General features: G+C 34.9%; 2 protein-coding genes across 2 annotated transcripts; both read left to right on the plus strand.

Annotated features, from left to right (window-relative positions):
- The first annotated feature begins 343 nt into the window (after positions 1-343).
- On the plus strand, positions 344-11,216 carry LOC116133296 (probable xyloglucan galactosyltransferase GT17). The gene is made up of 2 exons (XM_031419011.1): positions 344-1,741; positions 11,184-11,216. The coding sequence occupies exons 1-2, from the start codon at positions 344-346 to the stop codon at positions 11,214-11,216; spliced, it is 1,431 nt and encodes a 476-aa protein (XP_031274871.1).
- A 4,351-nt stretch (positions 11,217-15,567) lies between these two features.
- Positions 15,568-19,657, plus strand: LOC116133297 (disease resistance-like protein DSC1). The gene is made up of 5 exons (XM_031419012.1): positions 15,568-16,064; positions 16,434-17,484; positions 17,818-18,201; positions 18,298-19,152; positions 19,256-19,657. Exons 1-5 carry the CDS (start codon positions 15,568-15,570, stop codon positions 19,655-19,657), a joined length of 3,189 nt encoding a protein of 1,062 aa, XP_031274872.1.
- The last annotated feature ends 3,053 nt before the right edge of the window (positions 19,658-22,710 follow it).

Raw genomic sequence — 22,710 nt, forward strand, 5'->3', positions numbered from 1 at the left:
AAATATTTTTACATATTTAGTATTGGAATTAGAGAAGTTGGATCATATAAACATTAGGTAAACCTGATGGGTGAAATAGATATTTGCCATAAACCAAGCTCATCATGTGCATAAAAGCGCAGAAGCCGGCCTCTTTTTTCCTATCATACAATTCATTAAAGCTTTTAGAACTTTCCTCAGCCCCACTTCTTCACCTAAACTCCATAATTTTTTCCCATTTCCTCACTTAATTCATTTTACTTCACTTTTTTAAGCTTCAAGTTTGTTTCCTTCTTTACACTTTCAAGAGTTTCACTTCTCTTCTCTGCTTCTCCCCCCATCTTTCTCTTAATCTCTTCTCATAATGACAGAGAAAGACAAGAAACCCTGTTTCTCCAAAACCAAAGAAACTCAGCCAAATTCAAGATTCTACAACTACATTCTCTTCATTTTCATCTCTTTAACCACATGGTTTCTTGTTCTCTTCCTTTATCTTCCTCCCGCTGTTCCCACAAACTCCAAACAACAAAACACTCACAGTCTCCACAAAACCAAAAACCTCAACTCCATAAACAATGAAAATTACAGTCACACCCCATTCTCAGTTTACATTTACAATTTACCCCCACAGTTCAACTTCGACCTTCTCAAAAACTGCTCCCACTTGAATATCTACAGCAACATGTGTCCTCACGTAGCAAATCAAGGCCTCGGCCAGCCACTCCCTGATATGGCCACGGACTTAGGCCCGGGCCACGCCCCGTGGTTCGCGACCCACCAGTTCTTAGCGGAGATGATCTTCCATGCACGTATGGAAAATCATCTGTTTCGCACGTGGGATCCGTCACGTGCTACGCTCTTCTACGTTCCCTTCTACGGTGGGCTTCATGCGTCTAGTAAATTCCGTGAGGCGAATCACACCGTTCGCGACAAGTTAGCTGTCAGATTACAGGATTTTCTACGGTCGCAGCCTTGGTGGGACCGGCATCAAGGGAAGGATCATTTCATGGTTTTAGGGCGAACCTCATGGGATTTTATGAGGACTCCAGGTGGGTCCGACTTTGGAGCCAACTGTCTTCTTAATCTGCCACGTGTACGGAAAATGTCGGTGATGACTGTTGAGAGACACCTGTGGAAGGGCTCGAACCAACACGGCATCCCTTACCCTTCTTATTTCCATCCGTCTACGTCACAACAAATGCTGACATGGCAGCAGAAAATGCGGCGATTAAGACGGCCCCACTTGTTCACTTTCATCGGGGCCCCGCGGAAGGGAGTAGAGAAAGCGGCAATCCGAAACGAGTTGATACGGCAATGCGGTGAGTCAACCCGGTGCAGCCTAGTTGCATGCAAAAACAATGAAGGTTCAAGCAAGTGTTATAAACCCAGTGAAGTAATCAAAGCAATGAGTAGTTCCGAGTTTTGCCTGCAAGCACCAGGCGACTCGTTCACGCGACGGTCGACGTTCGATTCGGTGCTCGCCGGTTGCATTCCGGTGTTCTTTTCGCCTCACACGGCGTATACGCAGTACGGGTGGTTTCTTCCGGCGGATGGGGAGGAGTACTCGGTTTATATAGACGGAGAGAAGGGGAATATGAGAGTGAAAATTGAAGAAGAGTTGCTGAAGATACCGAGAGAGAGAGTTGAGAGAATGAGAAATAAAGTTATTGACTTAATTCCAAGAGTTACGTACAAGCATCCTAATGCAAGTGACGACGATGCCGAGTTTAAAGATGCTGTTGATGTTACAATAGCGGCTTTGGCAAAGCATGTTCAGACCATAATATTGGGTGGAAAAAATAAGTCGAATTATAATCAAATACTGTAAATTATTAATTGATTACTTGTATGTTAGTCGTTTTATAGGTATTTTTGTCTGGCCGATGATATCGAGGAATTTATTATGTGTTTACAAGAATTGAGCGTTAAGTCTTGAAGTTTTATAAGTTGTTTCTTCCTTGTGACACTTTATACCCGCCAGCTATGAGATGAATCTTAATTTTGCTAGCTAAAACACATTGCGTTATCTCATTGATAATTTGGTACACCAACTTTAATATATTTCATTAACCCAAGTTACTCAACCATCTGCTTATTCAATATTGATTTTAAGTGCTGTTGTGCGAGAATGTGCAGGCAACTCGGAGTAAGCAATAACTTAGAGCGAGTTGTAACTTAAAAAAAAATAAAAAAAAAAAAAAAAATAGAAGCCAATTGCGATCAAAAGTAAAGCGAGTTACTCGGCTGATGTCTTCGAAACCGTGGATGAGGAGAAGATCACAGGATTAACTCTCTTTGCAATCTCGGCATGATCGTCACACCAAAAATCATGGGATCAACTTCCCAAACGCAAGTCATTATCCCGAAAATCACTCTTATAACAAGTATCAACCTAGCAGTATTTAAACCTCCTCAAAATCATTGTAAAAGGGTTGGCAATTTTAGAGTTAACAATTACTCTTGTAATTGCAAATACATCAATAAGATAACAAAGGACATAAGCTTGAGAGTTTACTTGCTAAACCTCTTTAAAAATCATTTTTTTTATCTTTAGTTTCAATTTACTTGCTGATTATTTATAATTATGTGATCATCGATTCTAATTTCGTCAAGTCAATCGGATCACTCTGATTATTACAAGATTTCAGGTCAATAGAAATATAGAATCATAAAAAGTTGTACCTAAAAAGACTATTACAATGTCTCTTTTGGAGTTACGTACATAGTGTTTAATTATTTTCTGCCCTACTTATTTGATTTTATATTAAATGTATTTCTATATATATATTTATATATCAATCAATGGAGTTGATTGAATAGGTGTGGAAAGGAGCCAAATAAATTATCTTAAGCTCTTGTTGTAGAGAATTATTAATTAATTAAAGTGTAGTGGTTGAAATAAGTAATGGCGAGGGCCCGACGTGATATAAAAGTTGCTACCAGTACTGTAATAGACTGAAATCTCAAACAACATAAATATGCTAATCAAAGCGCTGTAGCGATTTATAGTGTTTAGCTAACAAAGTAAAAGACCAATTAACTAAGAAGCTGCAGAATATATTAAATCTGCCACTGATTTGCCAAAGTTTTTAGCAAAGTTTCTCTGAGAAAAAAATGATAAAATATATTATATACCCCTCACACTGACTCTTAATTTTGGGGCTTTAGTTGGGCCATCCTCCACATGAGGGAAACCCAAGCCCAACAAGAATTTCATCTCCAGATATGAACACCATGCCTAGAGCTCTTCAAGGCCGGGTTCAATATTGATGGGCAATAAAAGGATGTGTTTTAGCTTGCAAAGTAGGGATTTGGTTGCCGATACGTCTGAGAATCTATATCACGAGTGATCAAGACTGAAGAAGAGATATTTAACTAAAATCTTTACCATGCAAATTGGTCTCCATATATTGGTTTATATATATAAAGCAATCCTTCTTCCAGATTTCGAGAGCTTGCTATGGCGGCTTCGGGAAGAAGGTCCCATATTATAACCTTCATTTTCTGGGGGTATTCATTTAGGACCTCTGCAAAAATATTTAATAATAGTTCATATATATAATATTGATATTTATTTAGAATTCTAAAACAAGAAAATACAAAGCACACCTATGATTATCTTCCACTATGAACTGCAAAGAATTTCATCTCCAGAGATGAACTTCACATTATTAACTGTCAGTTAACCAATTTAATAAGAGAAGAAAACAACATTGAGAAATATTTTTTTCCTTCTACCGAATTCAAATTAAAACGGAATTTAGAGATCAAACCTTAAACTTATGGAATCGAAAAGGAAATTGGGACTAAAGGAGGAGAAGAGTTTGGTGACTCAAGAAGAAGAACCCTTCATCGATTTATAGACATTTCATAAACATGTGTGAACATGAATAAAAAAATCATCCATTCGCAAGAAAATAATATTTGATTACAGGACTTGACTTAGTCAATTAGCTAATACAATTGGCCAAAGAAATTTCAAAGGAAGTATAATTAATATGTACATGAACTACAGTCAAACTTCTCTATAATGATACTCTATATAGGAATAAACTCTACATAGTCATAAAAAATTATATTCATAATTTAGGATAGTTATAAATAAGAATAAATTCCACATTATAATAAGTTATAATTTTTTTAATTCCCGTCTTAAGGAAGGTTGCCTTCACATAGTAATAATTATCTGTATATTTCAAAAAAATATATAATATGTTACATTAAAGGTTTAAGATGAAATAAAATATTTATCTAAAGTTGCTTGGAACAATAATTTATGCTTTAAAGTTGTTACCACATCTTTTAACTTGCGAGTACATTACTCGCTAGTATGGACATTTTTTTGTTAAAACCAAAACATTTCTAGCTTCTCAAGCATGTTTAGAGCTTCTTAACATGAAACTTTTTTTATTTTTGTACTATCATCCTCATAATTATTTTCTTTCTCTTCTTGTTTAATTGTAGAAATGATTTCTTCTTTTGTTAAAGCATACATGACTTGTTACTTATTTGGATGATTAAGGAAGACATTAATTCATTCAATTAGTGTGATGAAGTTGTTAAATTTGATCACTCAATTCTACAATGACTCTTTGATTCTCTTCATCAACTTCATTTGTAACTTGCAATTCATTGACATTAGGGGTCGTAATTTTGTAATGCTTTAAACAATTGGCAATTGTTTGTGACTTCACATCAATTGCCGTGCAGCAACTGCATTTACAATTCTGTCAAGAATGTTATCTTTGTTGGTTTCAAAACATGATCTTCTATCTGTTTCAAAAGTAGGCAACTGAAGCGCTGAATTGAAACTCTAATATTATTAAAAAATGAATTGAAATCCTAATATTGTACTACTAAAACATGAATTATGAAATAAGAAAAAAAAATTAACTATACCTTTATTAAGTTATAACCTCCTCATAGTAATAAAATTAGTTAGTCCCACTATTATAACTATAGAGAGATTTTACTATATATATATATATATAGTTAAATAGTCGTACTAGAGCATTTTTCTCATTTGATCAAGCTTTCCCCGAAACAATAATAATAATAAGAGTAAACGACTTTTCCCTACCCAAGGTTTGCCTTAATGACATTTCCCACCCAAAAACTTTTAAAATATCACTTTCTCACCCAATATTTATATTTTATTAATATCTAAAATACACTTCACTTTCTCAATCGGCGTTCGACAAGTTACCAAAATCCAGAGTAAAAGGGTTTTTGTAGAGTGGAAGCGGTGGATCAAATGGTGGTGATCAATTGAATATTCGTCGTCGGAATTAGCCGAAAATATCTAAGAATAGGAAATCCTAGCTTTGCGGTGGCCAACAATCGGCAAAATATCAGATGTCAGAGTGAGAGATTTTGTAGAGAGGAGACCAAATGTTCAAATGATGGTGATGAGTAGAATTTTGCTACTAGAATCGGCTTTGAGTGGTAACAAAATATTAACTTTGGGTGACAAAAATGGTATTTTGAAATTTTTTGGGTGGAAATGTGTCATTAAGGCAAACTTTGCGTGGGAAAAAGTCGTTTACTCTAATAATAATAATAATAAAAGACTATAGTCAGCATTGTCCTCAGGGACGGACGGACCGTCCATGCCATTATCTCTGTTAAAGTTTAGAGCAATATTGACTAACAAATATTATATATCGTTTATTGGTCACTTCTGTTCAAATTGAAATTAATGCAATCATTCTTTCTCACAAATTTTCTCTCATAATCTTGACATCACAACTTATAATTAGTCAGTTTATAAGATGTTTCACATGAGTTCCACATGGGTCCTACTAATTAACTGTAAGCTAACTAATTACAAGCTACCACATCAAATTGTGAGAAAAAAGTCGGTGAGAGAGGATTATTAGTGTGTATTACTTTTTTTTTTTTGTGTGGCTCTCTTACTGCTTCATTCTCTCTCCTACTTTAACATTTAAGTTGTGGTCTTCTCTAAAGCACACGACACGATACGGGTGGGAAAAAAAATTCAAAAACCAAATCAAAAGTTCGGTTTTTTTTTTTTGTGTAAATCGGTTCGTTTCGGTAATATTTAATAACTAAACAACCTAGTTGATTAATTGGAAAAGGGAAGAAACTGGAGGTTTGAAAATTACTCCAAGCCCAAAAAATGCGGAGCTTGATGAGCTAATCCCTAGACTCAGGGAATCTAGTTTAAAGATGATCCGCTCGAAGGAATTCGTAACCTTTTAAATTCTTTTGAAGGATTCCTTAAGGAAATCTCCAAATCCGAATATAAACCAACCTATCCTACAAAGATAAGGCCGGAGTTTATACCTAAGGGAGTACCTAAAATGGTGCAGATACCATCTAGTGGAAATTTTCTAAACATAGATTGTGTCACGAATGTTACGGATGCAATTGAAGCATGGGAAACTGTTAACTCGATTCATGTGCAAAATAAAAATTTTGGACATAGTGATACTTATAGATTTCTCAGATCCACACTGCAGGGAGCTACAGGAAGCTTCTGGAGAAGTTTAGAAGCTGGTACGGGTCTGTTAGTTACTGTAAGGGACTTGAAGAATGCAGAGGCTATTTTTGCACTCTTCAAGGATATGCTCTGTCGAGAATTTACTGGGATAACTATAACCGTAGGAATCTTGCAAAGGTAGTTGCCATAGAAGCTTTAACAAAACTTAGGCTTTGTGACATGTGTCTGTTTGAAAATTTCGTCTGTGAATATAGACGATTTTTTTATCAGTTGCCTAGTGGCACACAAGAAGTCATGAAGAACACTTTCTTTGCTAAGCTTCCCCAAGGATGGGATAAGGCAACAAACGAGGCGTTTAAGCTTCTAGTCGAAAAGAATCAAGTTGTTGATTCTTTAGGAGGAAGAATAGAAGCTGTTAGACAACTCATGAGAACAAGATGTTTGAACGCCAAATTGGATAAAGAGGCCAAAAGGCTTGAGTTCAATGAATCTTGTTGTCAAAACTTTGATGGGGTGCCAAGACAATATGGCTGTGAGTCAAGGAGTTCGGCTAAACAACAAAGTTGGAAAAACATATAAAACAGAAAGAATCGTTTGGTAAAAGGAACTCTAGGCCGAAACGTTTCCGTAATATGGTAAAAATATATGTTACTAATAAACGGAATCTTCCGGATCATGGAAGGTTTATTAGGTGAACAGGGAGAGGTAGACTCAATGCTAAGGAACGCAGAGCGCGTAGGTATTGTGCTACCTACCCATCTGGCAAAAACGCAAAAGATTGTAATTGTTGCTGGATTTGCGGTGACAATAATCATTTTGCAGATAAATGCCCTTATAAGGGAAAGAAGAAGACAGCAATAAGATTTTTGGAAGTCAACGCTAAAAGCCAAACTTCTAAATTTGAGCCAGTTTGGGGATACGAAATTGATTCAGATGATGAGGTTTATGAATTAATTTTGGATTATTCTGAAGATTCGGATTCTTCGGAGGATGACCCAAAAGGCATAACTTTTGAGGAACAATCTTCAATTCTTCAACGAATCGGTATATTCATGCAAATGACTAGTAGTCTTAATGAGTATCTTAAGAATAGCAGAATTGGTTAGAAATGAAGATGAAAATCCTAATTTGGTAATTAGTTCATCACCTAATTACGAGGATCACTCAGGTAGCCCGGAGAATTGAGTAATTTTGAGGTTAACACCTAAAGAAGTTTTTGAAAAATGCTCTAAGTGGTTATTTAAAGCTGAAGGCTTAGAAGACATACACGAAAAACTTGTTCGTGTACCTTTATCTTAGTCTCGAGAAGGAGAATTAGTACTCTCGAATGATGAGTGACTACAAAAGGTTAGAAATCTTGCCAAACAGGCAAATGGCAAGTATAATTATGTGCAACTTGGTGCTGTACAGATATGTGTACAAGGATTATTCCATGAACGAATGAATGTACCTGTTCAGGTAGCTTTACTGGATAGACGATGACTTACGTTCGGAAACGCTTTAGTTGGCGGTTTTCACGCTAACCTGACTTTGGGAGATGCCTATGGGATAGTTAAACCAGGATATATGGTTAGTCTTGAGGATCCAAATCTCAAACAGATTATGGTTCTTCGAATTCATACTTCAGGGCTAGAAGATTTAATGGCTTCTAGTGATATAATATCAATACAATATAGGTTGATTTATCGATTGATAAATTCTGTTAATCCTATACGAATGAACTCTAGTGCAAATACTGAGGTTCATGGCCCAGGACAGGATTTGTAATTCCAATTTGACTTACGGTAGTCAATGATAAGGCTCTTACGTGGCCGAAACGGTGGGTTTTACAGTATTCGACACAACCCAGCGTGGTGGAATTAAACCCAAATCAGGGAATTCAAATCTAGGAACTTGGTAATCAGGTTAATGTTACTCTTCCTACGCCTAGAAACTCGTTGTCTCTAGAGCGGAATAGGGAAATTCAACCTATCATATCAAGGAAAAATATACTGGAAGTAGATGACACTGCTAGTGATGTCGGGAGTAGTAGTAACAGGAAAATAGTTGGATATAAATCTGTACAAATTCCAGTATATGAAGACGAAACTCCAAGCACGAAAATAATGATGAGTTATGAAATGCATTATCATGCGATAGTTCAGGGAACTATTGACACTTGCATTCGTGTTAAACTGTGTTTTCCAGAATATGAGGAGTATACTCTGGATATTCTTGTAGACACAGGAGAAACCAAATGTATTGCAAGAAAGCACTGTTTTCCAGAGAGCTTTGGAAATCATTGGAAAAACCAATCCTAAATACGGTTGCAGATGGAGGTCAAAGTATGATCACAGATGTGGTTGAAAATGTGGTTGTACTGTTAAATGAGAAAAAATTTACTCTAAGGGAAGTCCTAATAGTGGATTACTTAGAAGTAGATTTTATTCACGGAAATAGCTTTCTGCGTGGGCAAGCAGAAGTTAGACCATTTGCTCAGGATAACGACCACATTATCCTTGGAGGTCATAAAATCTCTATTCTTGCTAAGCCTGAAGTTTCGAAAGTAAGAAACAATTTTAGACCAGTGAAACTAAGGAAAGAAGTAGATCACATTGTTTTCCAAATTTTGGAAAAGGAAAAACGGTGGTTGAAAGCTTCTGAAGCAGAAGAAGTGGATGGGGCTTGTAATGTTTTCTTTCAAAGATTGTATCCTAGTCATCATTCAAATCGTATCGCACGGGGTATATCGCAGGAGATTGGTCCCTCTAGTGCATGCCCTGAAAGCACGGATAAACCAACACATAAGGAAATAGTCTTGAAGGTTGAAAATAAAAGCCAAAAGAGCTCTTTAAGGATTGAGGAACTTGTAAAATCCTTTAAAGAGAAACTTTCTCCATGCTTTGATGATCAACCATTAAAGTTATGGGAAATGAACAGTCTATATGCTTTGGTTAAATTAAGGAAGGATGATGATACAATAACTACCAAATTCTATCCTTATACTCCTGATGCAGAAGAGGAATTTAGCAAGCAAATACCATAATTGCTAGAAAAGCAATTAATACGCGCTAGTAAAAGCCCACACTCTTCGCCAACATTCATGGTCATGAATAGAGCTGAGTAGGAAAGAGGAAAAGCGCGGATGGTTATCGATTATTGGCAATTAAATGAGAAAACTATTGATGACGCCTAAAAGATACCAAACAAATCAACTTGTTTGAATAAAGCTAGATTTGGAAAAAATTTCAAAATTCGATCTAAAGTCAGGATTTTGGCAGATCAAAATGGAGGAGTCAAGCATTCATTTGACGGCTTTCACCTATTCAAAAGGATTGTTTGAATGGATGGTTCTGCCTTTTGGACTTAAGCAGGTACCATCAATATTCCAAAGGAAAATAGATAAAGTCTTTGGAGACTTTTCTAACTTTTGTGTAGTTTATATTGATGATGTTCTGGTTTTTAGTAAGACTAAAGAAGAACATGTAAATCATCTTAGACTGGTAATCAAAAGGTTCCTTGATAATGGAATGATTCTATCTGAAAGAAAGGTAGAATAGTTTAAGAACAATGTGAAGTTCTTAGGTGTTGAGATAGGTGAAAGAGGCATTCAACTCCAAGAGCATATCTCGAAGAAGTTGCTAGAGTTTCCAGATGTGATGGAAGATAAGCACATGTTACAGCAATTTCTTGGATTAGCCAATTACATGCATGAGTATGTTCCTGATCTCGCTAATGTAATCAATGGCTTAACGTTTAAACTTAGTGATAAAATGCCTTGGGTTTGGACACTTGAAGACACTAATTGTGTTAAGCGGACCAAAGCCTTGACAAAGCAATTAAAACCATTAAAACTCCCGGAAGATGAAGATACGTTTATTATAGAGAGCGATGCGTCTCACTTGTATTGGAGAGGTGTGCTTAAGGCTAAGGGTACTGATAATATTGAACGGATTGTCGATATGCGTCAGGAAAATTCTCTCCTGCTGAGATAAACTATCATGTTCATGAAAAAGAAGTTTTAGCAGCGAAAGAATGTATTGACCAATTCCGATTGTTCATAATCAGTCAAGAATTTACTTTAAGGATAGACTTTAAATATTTAAAAACTTTTATAAAACTCTCTTTAAAGGATGACAAAGCTAGACTAATCAGATGACAGATTTGGTTTGCAAATTATAGAATCAAATTTGAGTATATTTCTGGTAAATCTAACTTTGTTGCTGACTTTTTGTCCAGACATTTCTTTGAAAAATTACAGGATAATGACGGACAAGAAGGAAACTGGAAGTCACTTCTCATGCTCCAAGTGTAAACAACGAGGACACTTGAGGAGGAATTGTCTCTTGAAGATAACTTCGGCTCTAAGGGTTATTGCTAAAAAGGAGAAAACTGCGGATAAACAGGTGATCTCTACTCCTAAGCACGTCACTGTGGCAAAGCAGGTTAAAGAAGGAAAGAGTCGGGACTATGACTCTGATACTTCGGAAAGAAGAAACCCAAAATTTCAACGTTTAAAAGGTACTTCTACGAAGGAAATTACTTCTAAAAATGAGGTTACTCCTAAGAAGGAAAGCCAGAAGACTCAAAAGAAAGCAATAGTTTGCTGGTCTTGTAAACATGAAGGACATGAACGGGCTAATTGTCCACTGCCAAAGACAAAGAATTCTGAGGATTCATCATCAAGCGCTGCAAGCGTGGTGACTTCACACACTCCACAAAAAAAGCGGTTAATTGACGCGGATATTTGTGAGAGGTTTAGCTTTCCAAAAGGCTTAAGATTAACTTCAGCTAGCCAAACACTCTGGGAGAATTTGGAAACCCAAATTAGAATCGCATTGGTGACAAGACAAGGGGAAGTACAACTACAGAGGTGTTTAGAGAAATTAGCAAGAAGGTTAGCTTGGCTGGAAGCTGATAAACTGTTTTATGAAGATGAGGAATTTAGAGGAACTGCTCTACTTTATGAAGCAAGAATTCAAAAAATCAAGGTAATAAGAAAATGTCATTTGTTTGACATGGTGAATCTAAAACTCGAGAATTTGAATGATCTAATAGTGAAATTGGAAAAAACTGTCTTGCCGGATTTGGTCCAAAGATTAGCAGTTTATCCTAATGGCGCTATGGAATTGTATGTTCCATGAAAAATCTTTAGAAAATGTTATTCCAAAGACCTTTTGAATAGAGGATGGATTTATACAATGGAAATTGATGTACAGGAAGCAATGGTGGACCCGAATATGCCAGACGAGGTTAAACAAACGTTTTGTGTATTGAATAGAAAGGTTGACACTTTCACTTGCATGATTACTTCCTCATTGCAAAAGAGCTATAATGTTCAACCTGTACAAATATGGGAATTTCTTGTAGAACCATGGTACCGAATTATGTTAGATAACGAGGTGAGAATGGGATCCTATGCCCTAGAAGAAATTCAAAGGAAAGAAGAGGAACATTGGACCAAGCTGCATATTGCAAAATTGCTACTGGTTAAATCCAAACTGAAGGAGCTTGTTAAAGCAAATGCTACTGTCCATATCCATAATGGGATAGTGATAGTGTTACCAGATAGGTTTGCGACAATCCATGATACACTCTTCAAGCATAACCAAGCCCAGTTAGGAACGTTATTAGAAGGGTTTGATTTAGCCCATCTATCAAAGCAGACTTTAATGGAAGGTACTATTAATCTTCTAAGGTTGGTTTTAGCTTATGACCAGGAAGTCTAGGAAGATGAAACTCTAAAAGATTTTATTGATCTTATAGAAGTGGATAATTTCAAAGATTAATAAAAACCTAGAAGATGGAGATTTGAACAACCGAAAATGTCCAACATGTAATACGCTGACGTATATCAAACAAACGGAAGATAATGAGTGGACATCCAGGATTTTGCCAATAGAATTCAACGATCCAGATTAAAAGAAAGTATTGGATGTTGTATATTGTCTTTTGTAATAATTAAAGATATAATAACTTGTCTTTGGATGACATGTGGGAGACATGTAGACTCTAATGTTATTATCTTTGTTTTGATTTGTCTTGTTTTACGGATTTAACTCATTTGAAATCCGGACTTCTCTACATAAGGAGAAGCTTATGTACATTTTTAATCAGAGAAAAATTAATAATATTTTCAGTTTGTGAAAAATTAATTCTTTTAATCTCTTGCTTTATTTTTTAATTGCAAACTCGAAGCAAAGAAAAATGTTCATTCAAGAAGATTGATACTCAGGTATGAATTAATCTTTAAAACTGAATCTATATGTTTTTGTCTCCAATTAATCAACTAGGTTATTTAGTTATTAATTGTAATAATATTTGTTAGACGGGGCATAACAAATATTATGTGGGTATAAAAAATATTATTTAATATTGGACAAAGACCAACATGGGGAAGACTGAAGAGTGTGCTGTTTAATATTTAAGTCAAGTGAAGTGAAGTGTGGGATCTAGAGGTGGAACAAATGGGTCGGGTTAGGCGGGTCAACCCTAACCCGGCTTGCATTAGAGAGGGTTCAACCCGGACCGCCTCATAGGCGGGCCATGTTGAACCAAACCCGCATGCAACCCCCGGGCGGGCCGAGTTGCTATATGGCAACCCGCAACCCGCCGGGTTGGCCCAAAAAAAATAAAAAATTAATTATTTTTTTCAAGTTTCTCCCATTTTTTTAATTCTTTTAATTAAACTATTATGATTGAACTCTTACAAATAATTTTACACAATAATATTAAACTATACTTCTAAATCATAAATATTAAAATGTATAAAACTTCGTAATATTTGACACATTGTTATTATTATTTTTTATGGTACGTAAAATATAAAAAAAATTAAATACTAAAGTCTTATTCTTAAATTTCCATGTCTTATATAAAATATAATTCATTCTTATGCTAAAGTTTCATCAATTGAATGAATAAATCTAATGTTTCTTATATTACAATTTTATTGTATTAAAATTGAATTAATATTTGAAATGTTAATAAATAAAAAAATTACATTTATTAATTTATAAATTATTTATTTGAAAAGTTAACTAAATAAAACCAAAAAAAAATAAAAAAATAGGGTTAACCCAGCCTGACCAGCAGCCTAACCCGGCGGGCCGAGTTGGGCCAACCATTACCCCAAAAATGGTGGGCCTAACCCGGCCTGCCTTTGTTGGCGGGCGGGTTAGGACCAACCCGCCAAAAGAAGTAACCCGCCGCGGGCCGGGTTACTTTTCCACCTCTAGTGGGATCTACTCTTTTTTTTCCAACTCGTAGGCGTCTCTCTCTCACATGTTTCTACTTTCTTACATTCTCTCTCGTCTCTCTCAAACCAAAACCCAAGTCAACTATTCAAGTATTTCCACGATCCTTGATTTCTTAAAGAAAAGTAATTGCTCAATTGGATGTTGGAAAACCCTCAAAGTTGTATGTTTGTCACTCTATTTGATTTCTTAAATCTATTTTTCTATCTTTTTAAATAGTTTGAAGTAGCTTATATATGTAGATCTCGTTTATATCTCTTATGTTTCTATTTTAATTCTTGATACTAGTAGTCCCTCAAAGCGGTGTCGATCTACAATTTCCGATAGCTCCAGTGCAAATCTGAACTTCTATTCTAGGGCTAATTGAAAGGTAAGTGTCTCTTTTTATTTTTGTAATATTTCTTCCCTTTTTTTATTTATAATTAAGAAGTTATGGCTGCCTTTGTTTTATTTTTTTTTTAATATCCTATTCCTCTATTCCATAATATTCAACTTTTTTAAACCCCAGTAAGTTTGTTAACTTAACTAAACAACGCAACAAAAAAAATTTATAAATTGACAAAAACACCTTCATTCACTCACATTTATGAGATTCCGGCAACCACCATCGGAAAGTGGCTGGAATCTGACGTAATGGCGCACTAATAGTTATATAGCCGGTAATGCATCGATCTGGCCGATCCGTGGTGGATCTGGCCGAAAAAGGCCATATCATGCGCCATTATGCCATATTCCGATGGTGGAGGCCAGAATCTGGCAAAAAATTTATAAATTGACAAAAGCACATCCACTCACTCACATTTGTGAGATTCCGACAACCACCGTCGAAAGGTGGTTGGAATCTGACGTAATGGTGCACTAACGGCTAGATCTAGCTGGTAGTGCACCGATCTGGTCTTTTCCGACCAGATCTACCGTGGATCTAGCCGATCCATGGTAGATCTAGCCGAAAAAGACCATATTGGTGCACTACTGGCCAGATCTAGCCGTTAGTGCGCTATTACGTCAGATTCCAGCCACCTTCTTCTATATTTTCAAGACTTATTTATCAAAAGCAGAAAATGTTTTTTTTTTTTTTTTTGGTTAATATGCCATTTTAATTCCATTTTTTGCTTTTAAAATAATTCTTTTTTTAGGGATATTAATAAATTATTTTATATTAATTTTTTTTTTTTTAAATCTACTATTTTTGATGGTTTTTATTTCAGTTATATAATTTTAAGACACTTATGCTTATATTTTTCAAACAAGCTAAACATTGTGTTGAAGATTCTTGATATTTATAGTGTCTCAAAGCGTTGTCGATCTTCAGTTTCCATCTAGTAGCTTGAGTGCAGATCTGAACTTGTAAGGCTGGTTAAAAAGTAAGTGCCTCTTTGTTTTTGTAATTTTTTTTTTTTTTGTAATATTTATTTACTTGTATTTTAATTTATCGGTAATTAAAATGTAATATCATATTTCTTTATTTATAATTAAGAAGTAATGAAAAAAAAAACAAAAAAAACTTTTGTATTGTTTTCTCTATTTTCAAGATTTATATAAGGAAATTAAAAAGTATTTTTTTTTAATTTTTAGGAATTGTTTATATTAATTTTCAGTTTTACTTTAAAAAAAAAAAAAATTCGCTTTTTAGGGATATTAATGAAGTATTTAATTATTTTAATATATATTATTTTTCTCTGCTTTTATTTTAATTTTATTATTTTACGAAATTGCACCTATGTTTCAAACAAAGATTCTGAAATTGATTCTCTATCTGCAAGTGTAATAACTTTAATTTACTTTTCAAGTAGGTTTTCTCGCAACTACTTTAATTTTTCTTTTTTCTCTTATTCATGGATTGTCTACAAACTTAAACAGATCTGAAAAGTCTTTCATCAGTGGAGTTGGATGGCTTCTTCTTCTTCTTCATCTTCAGCCACTCCTCAATTGAAGAAGTATGATATCTTTCTTAGTTTCAGAGGCGAAGACACCCGTTTTACTTTTACAACCCATCTCCATGCGGCTTTGTGTCGCAAAGCAATTAAAACTTTCATTGATAATGATCTGGAAAGAGGAGATGAGATTTCGACATCTCTTTTGAATACAATTAAAGCATCAAAGATTTCTATCATCATTTTCTCACAAAATTATGCGTCTTCAAGATGGTGTCTCCAAGAACTTGAACAGATTCTTGATTGCAAGGAGACGAAGCAGCAGATTGTAATACCAATTTTCTATAACGTAGACCCATCTCATGTAAGGAATCAAAAAGGGAGTTTCGGGGAGGGATTTGCTGAACTCCAAGAGCGTTTTAAGGAAAAACCGGAGATGCTGAAAGTGAAAAGATGGAAGAGTGCGTTGAATGAAGCAGCTAGTCTATCTGGTTGGACTATAGATGCAAAAACGTAAGTGTTAATCTGCATATAATTTTGTACTCATCAATATGTAGTTAAAATAATTTTTTTAATGAATTAAAAATTTAAGATCGGTTTTTTAAAATTTTTGTGATCTTCTTTTCTTTTAGTCCCCAAGAATTTTATTGTTTTTTTTTTTTTTTTTTTTTTTTTAAACAAATCAAATTAACGGTTTCTTTCAAAAGTGATAATATTTTATTAAGTGAAGAAATTTATTCCCATGTTCATGAATGGAGGAAGAACCCAATATTTTTTCTGTTTGGATAATTTTTTAGTAACATTAATAAGAATTATTTCTTCCCCTCTCCTTTGATTTACTTATCCTAACTAATTAATATTTTATTTTCTTCTATTTAGTAGGTCAGAATTTGAACTTACAGAGGCAATTTCACGCGATATATTGGACAGACTAAATAAATTGTCTCCAAGTGATTATGCTGAAGGCCTGGTTGGAGTAGAATCTTCAATAAACAAAATAGAGTCGTGGTTGCACAAGGGATCAAATGGTGTTTCCAAAATAGGAATTTGGGGCATAGGAGGCATAGGCAAAACAACTATTGCCCGTGCTGTATTCAAAAAAATCTTGAACCAGTTTGAAAGATCCTATTTTGCTGAAAATGTTAGGGAAGAGTCGGAGCAAAGCACTAATTTAACTCACTTGCGTAATGAATTACTGTCCAAATTATTAGATGATAAAGATCCCAATATAGGAGTTACCTATAGAAGAGAAAGACTTGAAGCACTAAAGGTTCTCATTGTTTTTGATGATGTGACGTCTTTCATGCAAATAGAAAATTTGATTGGAAACCTTGACTTGAGCTCGGAAAGTCAAATTATCATAACAACAAGGGATAAGCACGTGTTGAGCAATTGTGAAGTAGATGATGCGTGTATATACAAGGTTGAGGAATTAAGGGAGAAGGAAGCTCATCAACTTTTTAATCAGTATGCTTTTAAACAATACTCTCCTATTGCAGATTATATGGAGCTATCAAAGAAAGCAGTAGCATATACCAAAGGTCTTCCATTGGCTCTTAAAGTGTTGGGTTGCCATTTGTATTCTAGGGGAAAAGAATTTTGGGAAAGTGTAATAAATGACCTAGAAAACAATCCTCTTCAAGAAGATGTTCAGAAGGTACTAAAAGTTAGTTATGATGGACTAGGAGAAGAGGAGAAGAGGTTATTTTTAGATATTGCATGTTTCTTAGAAGGGGAGCAGGAAGATTTAGTGAAGAAATCTACAATGAAAATTCTTACTGATAAATGTCTTGTGTTTGTGACGGACTATAATGAAATAAGAATGCATGATTTGCTTCAAGAAATGGGTAGGAAAATTGCTGGGGGTGATACTTGTAAAGAGATTCGATTGTGGCGTCACGAGGATGTCTTCAAAGCATTTGCAAAAAATAAGGTACGGACTAGCATCATCATCATCATTATAATTATGGTTATTATTATTATGTTCTTAATTTCTAATAAAGTCTTATTCATATCATTTGATGTATGAACACAATCTCTAGTTCAGATTTTATATTAAAATAATGTCTTACTTTTCAAGCACAATTATTATGATTATTATTGCATTAATATTATTGTTATTATTATTATATTTTCAGATACCAATTAGTATTGCATATTTGAAATCCGGAAATCTTTATTTGTTTTAGTCATCTCAATGTTTGACTGAAAACATATGAAGCTTAAATTAATTTGATGACCTTCTGTATCTTTTGACTATTATTAGGAGATTGAAGCAATACGAAGCATAAGCTTGGATACATCTAAAATAGGCAATGCAGAGTTCGATTGTCGTGTTTTAAAGATGCCCAACCTCAGATACTTAAGAGTATACGACTCACAAGATAATCATGAAATTAAGTTGAAAGGTTTTCAACACCGTCAGTCCTTCTTCAATGGCCTAAAATCCTTCATGAGCTTCTTCAGAGTATACAACTCACACGAAAAGAAGTTGAAAGTTTTTCAACACTGTATGTCCTATTCCAATAGCTTAGAATTCTTCAGCTGGAGTGGATACCCATTTAAGTCAGTGCCAGAACATTTTCCTTCGAAGAGTCTTGTTGAACTTAATATGCCATTCAACAAAGTTAAACATTGGAATGTTGTTCAGGTTTGTATTTTAGTATTTATACGGTGGTCTTTTTGTCGAAAGTTATAAATATACGAGGCACTAATTTGAATTAGTCATTTGTTTGCTTTCTTGTAGGATCTTGAAAATTTGAAATATGTTGATCTCCGTCACTCTGAACACATGAAAGAGATTCCAAATTTCTCAAAAGCCTCAAATCTTGAGCATTTGGTTCTAAGGGATTGTAAAAGTTTGTTGAGGATCACTTCCTCATCTATTCAAAATCTCAATAAGCTTTACTTCTTGGATCTAGCCGGATGCTCAAGGCTTACTAGTCTACCAGATGGCATCTCTAAGTGGAAACTTCTCGAAGAGCTTAATCTTATTAACTGCTCCAAATTGGAAAGATTACCCCATGACATTGGAGATTTAGAAGCTTTGGAGGTTCTCGGCGCTATTGGTACAGCCTTAAAAGAACTACCACCATCCATCTTATACTTGCCAAAACTTCGTGCCTTAGAGATAAGTCGAGATGATGAACTGGCACCCTTGAATTGGGTATTGAATTATTCATCAGGTTCGAGTTCTCGAGATGTTGATGATCAACCGGCACCCTTGAATCCTGTATTGAATACTTCATCATGGTCGAGGCCTTTGTCATACCTGATTTTGGAAAACTGTCAAATCACCAAATTACCTGAATGTCTTGGAGAATTTTCCTTGCTGGAATTGTTAGATCTACGTGGAAATAATTTTGAGAGCATACCAGAAAGCATCAAAGAGCTTTCTAAGTTGTACCTCCTAAATATAACTAATTGTCGGAGCCTTAAACTTTTGCCAGATCTTCCATTGGGTGTAAATGTGATAGCATCCGACTGTTTATCCTTGCAATCAATACCACATCCATCATTTCTATTGTTACCTGATTCTAGACCATGGCAAGCAAATTTTTCAAATTGTTTTGAATTGGATTCACGTAAAATTCTTGATCAGGTATCTCTTTTGATCCTTTCTCCTTTTTTATGATGTTAGTAGTTTTTTAAAAGTAATAGAAAAAAATAAAATTTTATGATGTGATGATTTTCATTTTCATTAGGTAAAGGATTCTTGGGGAAAATTGTATGCTGATATTTGTTTCCCTGGAAATGAAACTCCTAAGTGGTTGTGTGCTGAAATGTATTTCCCTGGAAATGAAATTCCTAAGTGGTTTACCATTCAAAGTAGGGAAGATTATATAGCCCTTGATCAGTCACTAGATTGGGATAATGAAAACTTTCAGGGTTTTTTTACATCTGCTGTTGTTTATCCAAATGAGTTGGATAATTTTCATGATTACCGTGTTGCCTGGTCAAAAGTGAAGATGGTGAGAAGCGAATTTTCAAAAATTACATTGCACCTTGGGATCCTGATGAGAAAAAAGGGGATGATTGGTTATATAAGGATGTCTGCAAAGAATCTTATTCGCGTCCTATGTTGCAAGACCATGTTAATTACATGATAAGTTTTTATTTTCCTAATTCGTTTTACGTAATTGAATATAATTATGAGATTCTTATAGAAAAATATAATTTTTTTTCTTTATGTTCTATTTTGTAGTCTAGTAAAACTCGGTGCAAATGCCCGTTGTGACGATGAATCAAAATGATGGCACGATTAACAAAAGTGGCTCCTGTGATGATGAACAATAACAGTGGCATTTCAAGTAGTCTTACTACCTTACCTTGTATGAATTCCGTCAAGATTTGGTTGCATCTATGGATAATGTAGCCACAATCAATGAAGGTTGGCTAATTATAGGTATACACCACTTTTATAGCAAAAACAATAATAATAATGATGCAATTTCAATAACAATTACATTCTAACACTATTTTGAAAAATAGGCAAAAACCATTTTTTGAAATGTTGAAAATCATTACAAAACTCTCTAAATTTTGAAAATTATAATAATCCTACATTAAAATTTTGAAAATGATCAAAAACCTGCAATAAAACCATTAAAGTCCTCCTAGAAATTCATAAATCTTCTGCAAATTTTCAATCCCAACAATCAAGTTGCAAATATAATTAATTAAACTTCAGGGAATTAAATTAAAGAACAAAATCCCATGGCCCTCGGCTCCGGCTCGCTTCAATAGAGAGTCAAATCCCGACTAATATTGACTCATTAACCCTAACTAGTATCTTAAAAATCATAATCCTCCTCTAAAATTCACCAAAAACTCCATTTAAATTGAAAGACCTATTATAAATCTCCCTAATCGCTGAAAAAACTCCTAGAGATTCATAATTTCATCATAAATCATCCCAATCGCCTGCTTCCACCTATTTTTGACTCCAAACAATCCATGTCCACATATAATTAGATAATACTTTCAGGAATACCTCCGCTAAAATTCACCACTAACCTTATCAACTAAAAACTCCATAAAAAAATCAAAAATCTATTGCAAATAACCCTGAAATAGCTATAAACCTACTTGAAAATTGATAAATTTCATCATACTTTTCCGCAAAACCTGCTTACACCTATTTTTCACATAAACAATCAGAGCCCACGTATACTTAGATTAGACTTTCATTCCCCTTGGAAGCCTCACCAAAATTCATCACTGAAATTCCTCGGGAACTGACTAGAAACTTTATCTACGGATGCCTTAACATTAGGATTTAGCAAAACCTCAATAAAATTGAATTAAAAAATGAAGAAGGTGACGTACAGCGAATCTAAGACTCCGATTGTAGAGAGTGACAAAGTCCATTAAAAAGTTTGATAGCATAGTCTGCAATCTCCTATGATTCGTATTCGCCAAACGCATAACCTTTCGGCTTATCAGTTTCTTTGTCTCGTGGAATTTACAAATCCACCAATATATCATACAGAATAACATAACTCTCTCATCCAAATTACCTTAACAAATTAAATTAATCAAAACATAAATTAATAATAATAACTTTAATTTAAAAGCTGTGCTAACAGTCCAGAAACATTATCGCATAAATTAACGGCAGCGCTACTGTACTAATAACAAAGTATGAGCTAGTAATAATCTTTCTCATAAGAATTAAGGGAGATTTGCCCCTACCAGTCTAGTTTCATTTCATATTTGGCAAAAAATTTCTAGCCCTAGGATTTAGAAACCAAAGGGATGAGCTGTGCCCGTAACGTTAAGGAGCCAGCAGGGGGAGATGAGTCGAAGAAATGACGGACAGAGTCGAGGTCGTACGGACCTATGTAGAAGTTGCAGCTGGAATTCCCGGACATTGCTGGAGTTGGAGACGAAATAACGACGCATTGGGATGGGAGCTGTTAGAATGAAGTGGAGAGGAAGAGACGAGGAGAGGGGGCCATTGGCCAATGAAGAGATTTATTTGTGTGTCGTGGCTGTCGTATTATATAGAAGAGAGAGCGAATTGAGGATTGACACGTGGTGATCAAATGAATGTTGTGTTTCAAGTGAGGGTAAGATGGTCATTTCGAGATCTGTTGATGGCTTACTTGTGCTCCCTTATTTTACATGCATTTGTTCTATAGTATACAATATTATCTAATTAAACAATTAGGATTTATTTTTTTATGATTTTTTTTGGATAATTTAATTAAAATAGATCTTATATAAAATTAAAAAAAGCTGTATAAAAATTATTGATTAATTTGATGGATAAATATAAAAGAACTTTTAATTTCAACTTATTTGTAAAACATGAACATGATATAGGATTATTATTGTAGACGTAAAAATCTACCTGTACGGAAAGAGAGGGTCTAATCCTGTGAGATTGAGGCCACTAGCGATCTGTTGTACTTGTACCTACACACGTAGAGAAACACACGCATGAAGCGAACGGAAAACACCGATGTGGCCAATATAAACTGATTACTTGCCCCACAGACGGGGCTCTCTCCCTTTTTCCCTCTCACACTTTATCTCCTTCACATCCTCATGTAAGCCCAAAAGAAAAAATGGGGAGAGGAATAGGGATGGGCGTGGGCCAAGTTGGGGTCGGGGACCCCATTCCCTGTCCCTGTCCTTGATCTCCACTCCCATAACCATTCCCAACCCGTCCTCGAGGTCGGGGACAACTCTCATAACCGTCCCTGGCTCGCAGAGATGGAGTCACTCTCATCCCTGTCCCACGCTGGCCTCGATGAACGGGGCTTCGCGGGGAAATTCCTCGTGGGGATTTTATCCTCAAACGGGGATTTTTGTCTCATAGGGATAAAAAACATTCCACATGTTCCTAGGACAATAATCTTAAATTATTTTAATTGTGAAAATTTAATTTAATAAATACTCAAACACAATACACAATGTTAAAATTTAAATGTCTCACAAATTGTATAGCTCTAGAATTTGAATACAATCTTAGACGCAATATGCCAAAATCAAGATATTTAATTTTTCAAATGCTGAAATTGGGAGTGAAAATCAAATATTTGTATAGCTTTATCATATTCCACAAAATTATTAGTGTAACCTCTTAACTCTTTTGGTATATTCTACCAAATTTCTACTATAAATCAATTGTGTGTAGGTTTAGACTTAATTA

This window comes from Pistacia vera, unplaced genomic scaffold, assembly GCF_008641045.1.
Source record: "Pistacia vera cultivar Batoury unplaced genomic scaffold, PisVer_v2 Contig268, whole genome shotgun sequence".
Lineage (NCBI taxonomy): Eukaryota > Viridiplantae > Streptophyta > Magnoliopsida > Sapindales > Anacardiaceae > Pistacia > Pistacia vera.

What these genes read in the sequence shown, in the direction of transcription:
- LOC116133296 (XM_031419011.1), top strand. Translation starts at nt 344, where the DNA reads ATGACAGAGAAAGACAAGAAACCCTGTTTCTCCAAAACCAAAGAAACT. An exon ending in ATGTTACAATAGCGGCTTTG is followed by an intron (nt 1,742 to 11,183) that starts GCAAAGCATGTT and finishes TGAGAGGTTTAG; the next exon opens with CTTTCCAAAAGGCTTAAGAT.
- LOC116133297 (XM_031419012.1), top strand. Translation starts at nt 15,568, where the DNA reads ATGGCTTCTTCTTCTTCTTCATCTTCAGCCACTCCTCAATTGAAGAAG. An exon ending in AACATTGGAATGTTGTTCAG is followed by an intron (nt 18,202 to 18,297) that starts GTTTGTATTTTA and finishes GCTTTCTTGTAG; the next exon opens with GATCTTGAAAATTTGAAATA. An exon ending in CACGTAAAATTCTTGATCAG is followed by an intron (nt 19,153 to 19,255) that starts GTATCTCTTTTG and finishes CATTTTCATTAG; the next exon opens with GTAAAGGATTCTTGGGGAAA.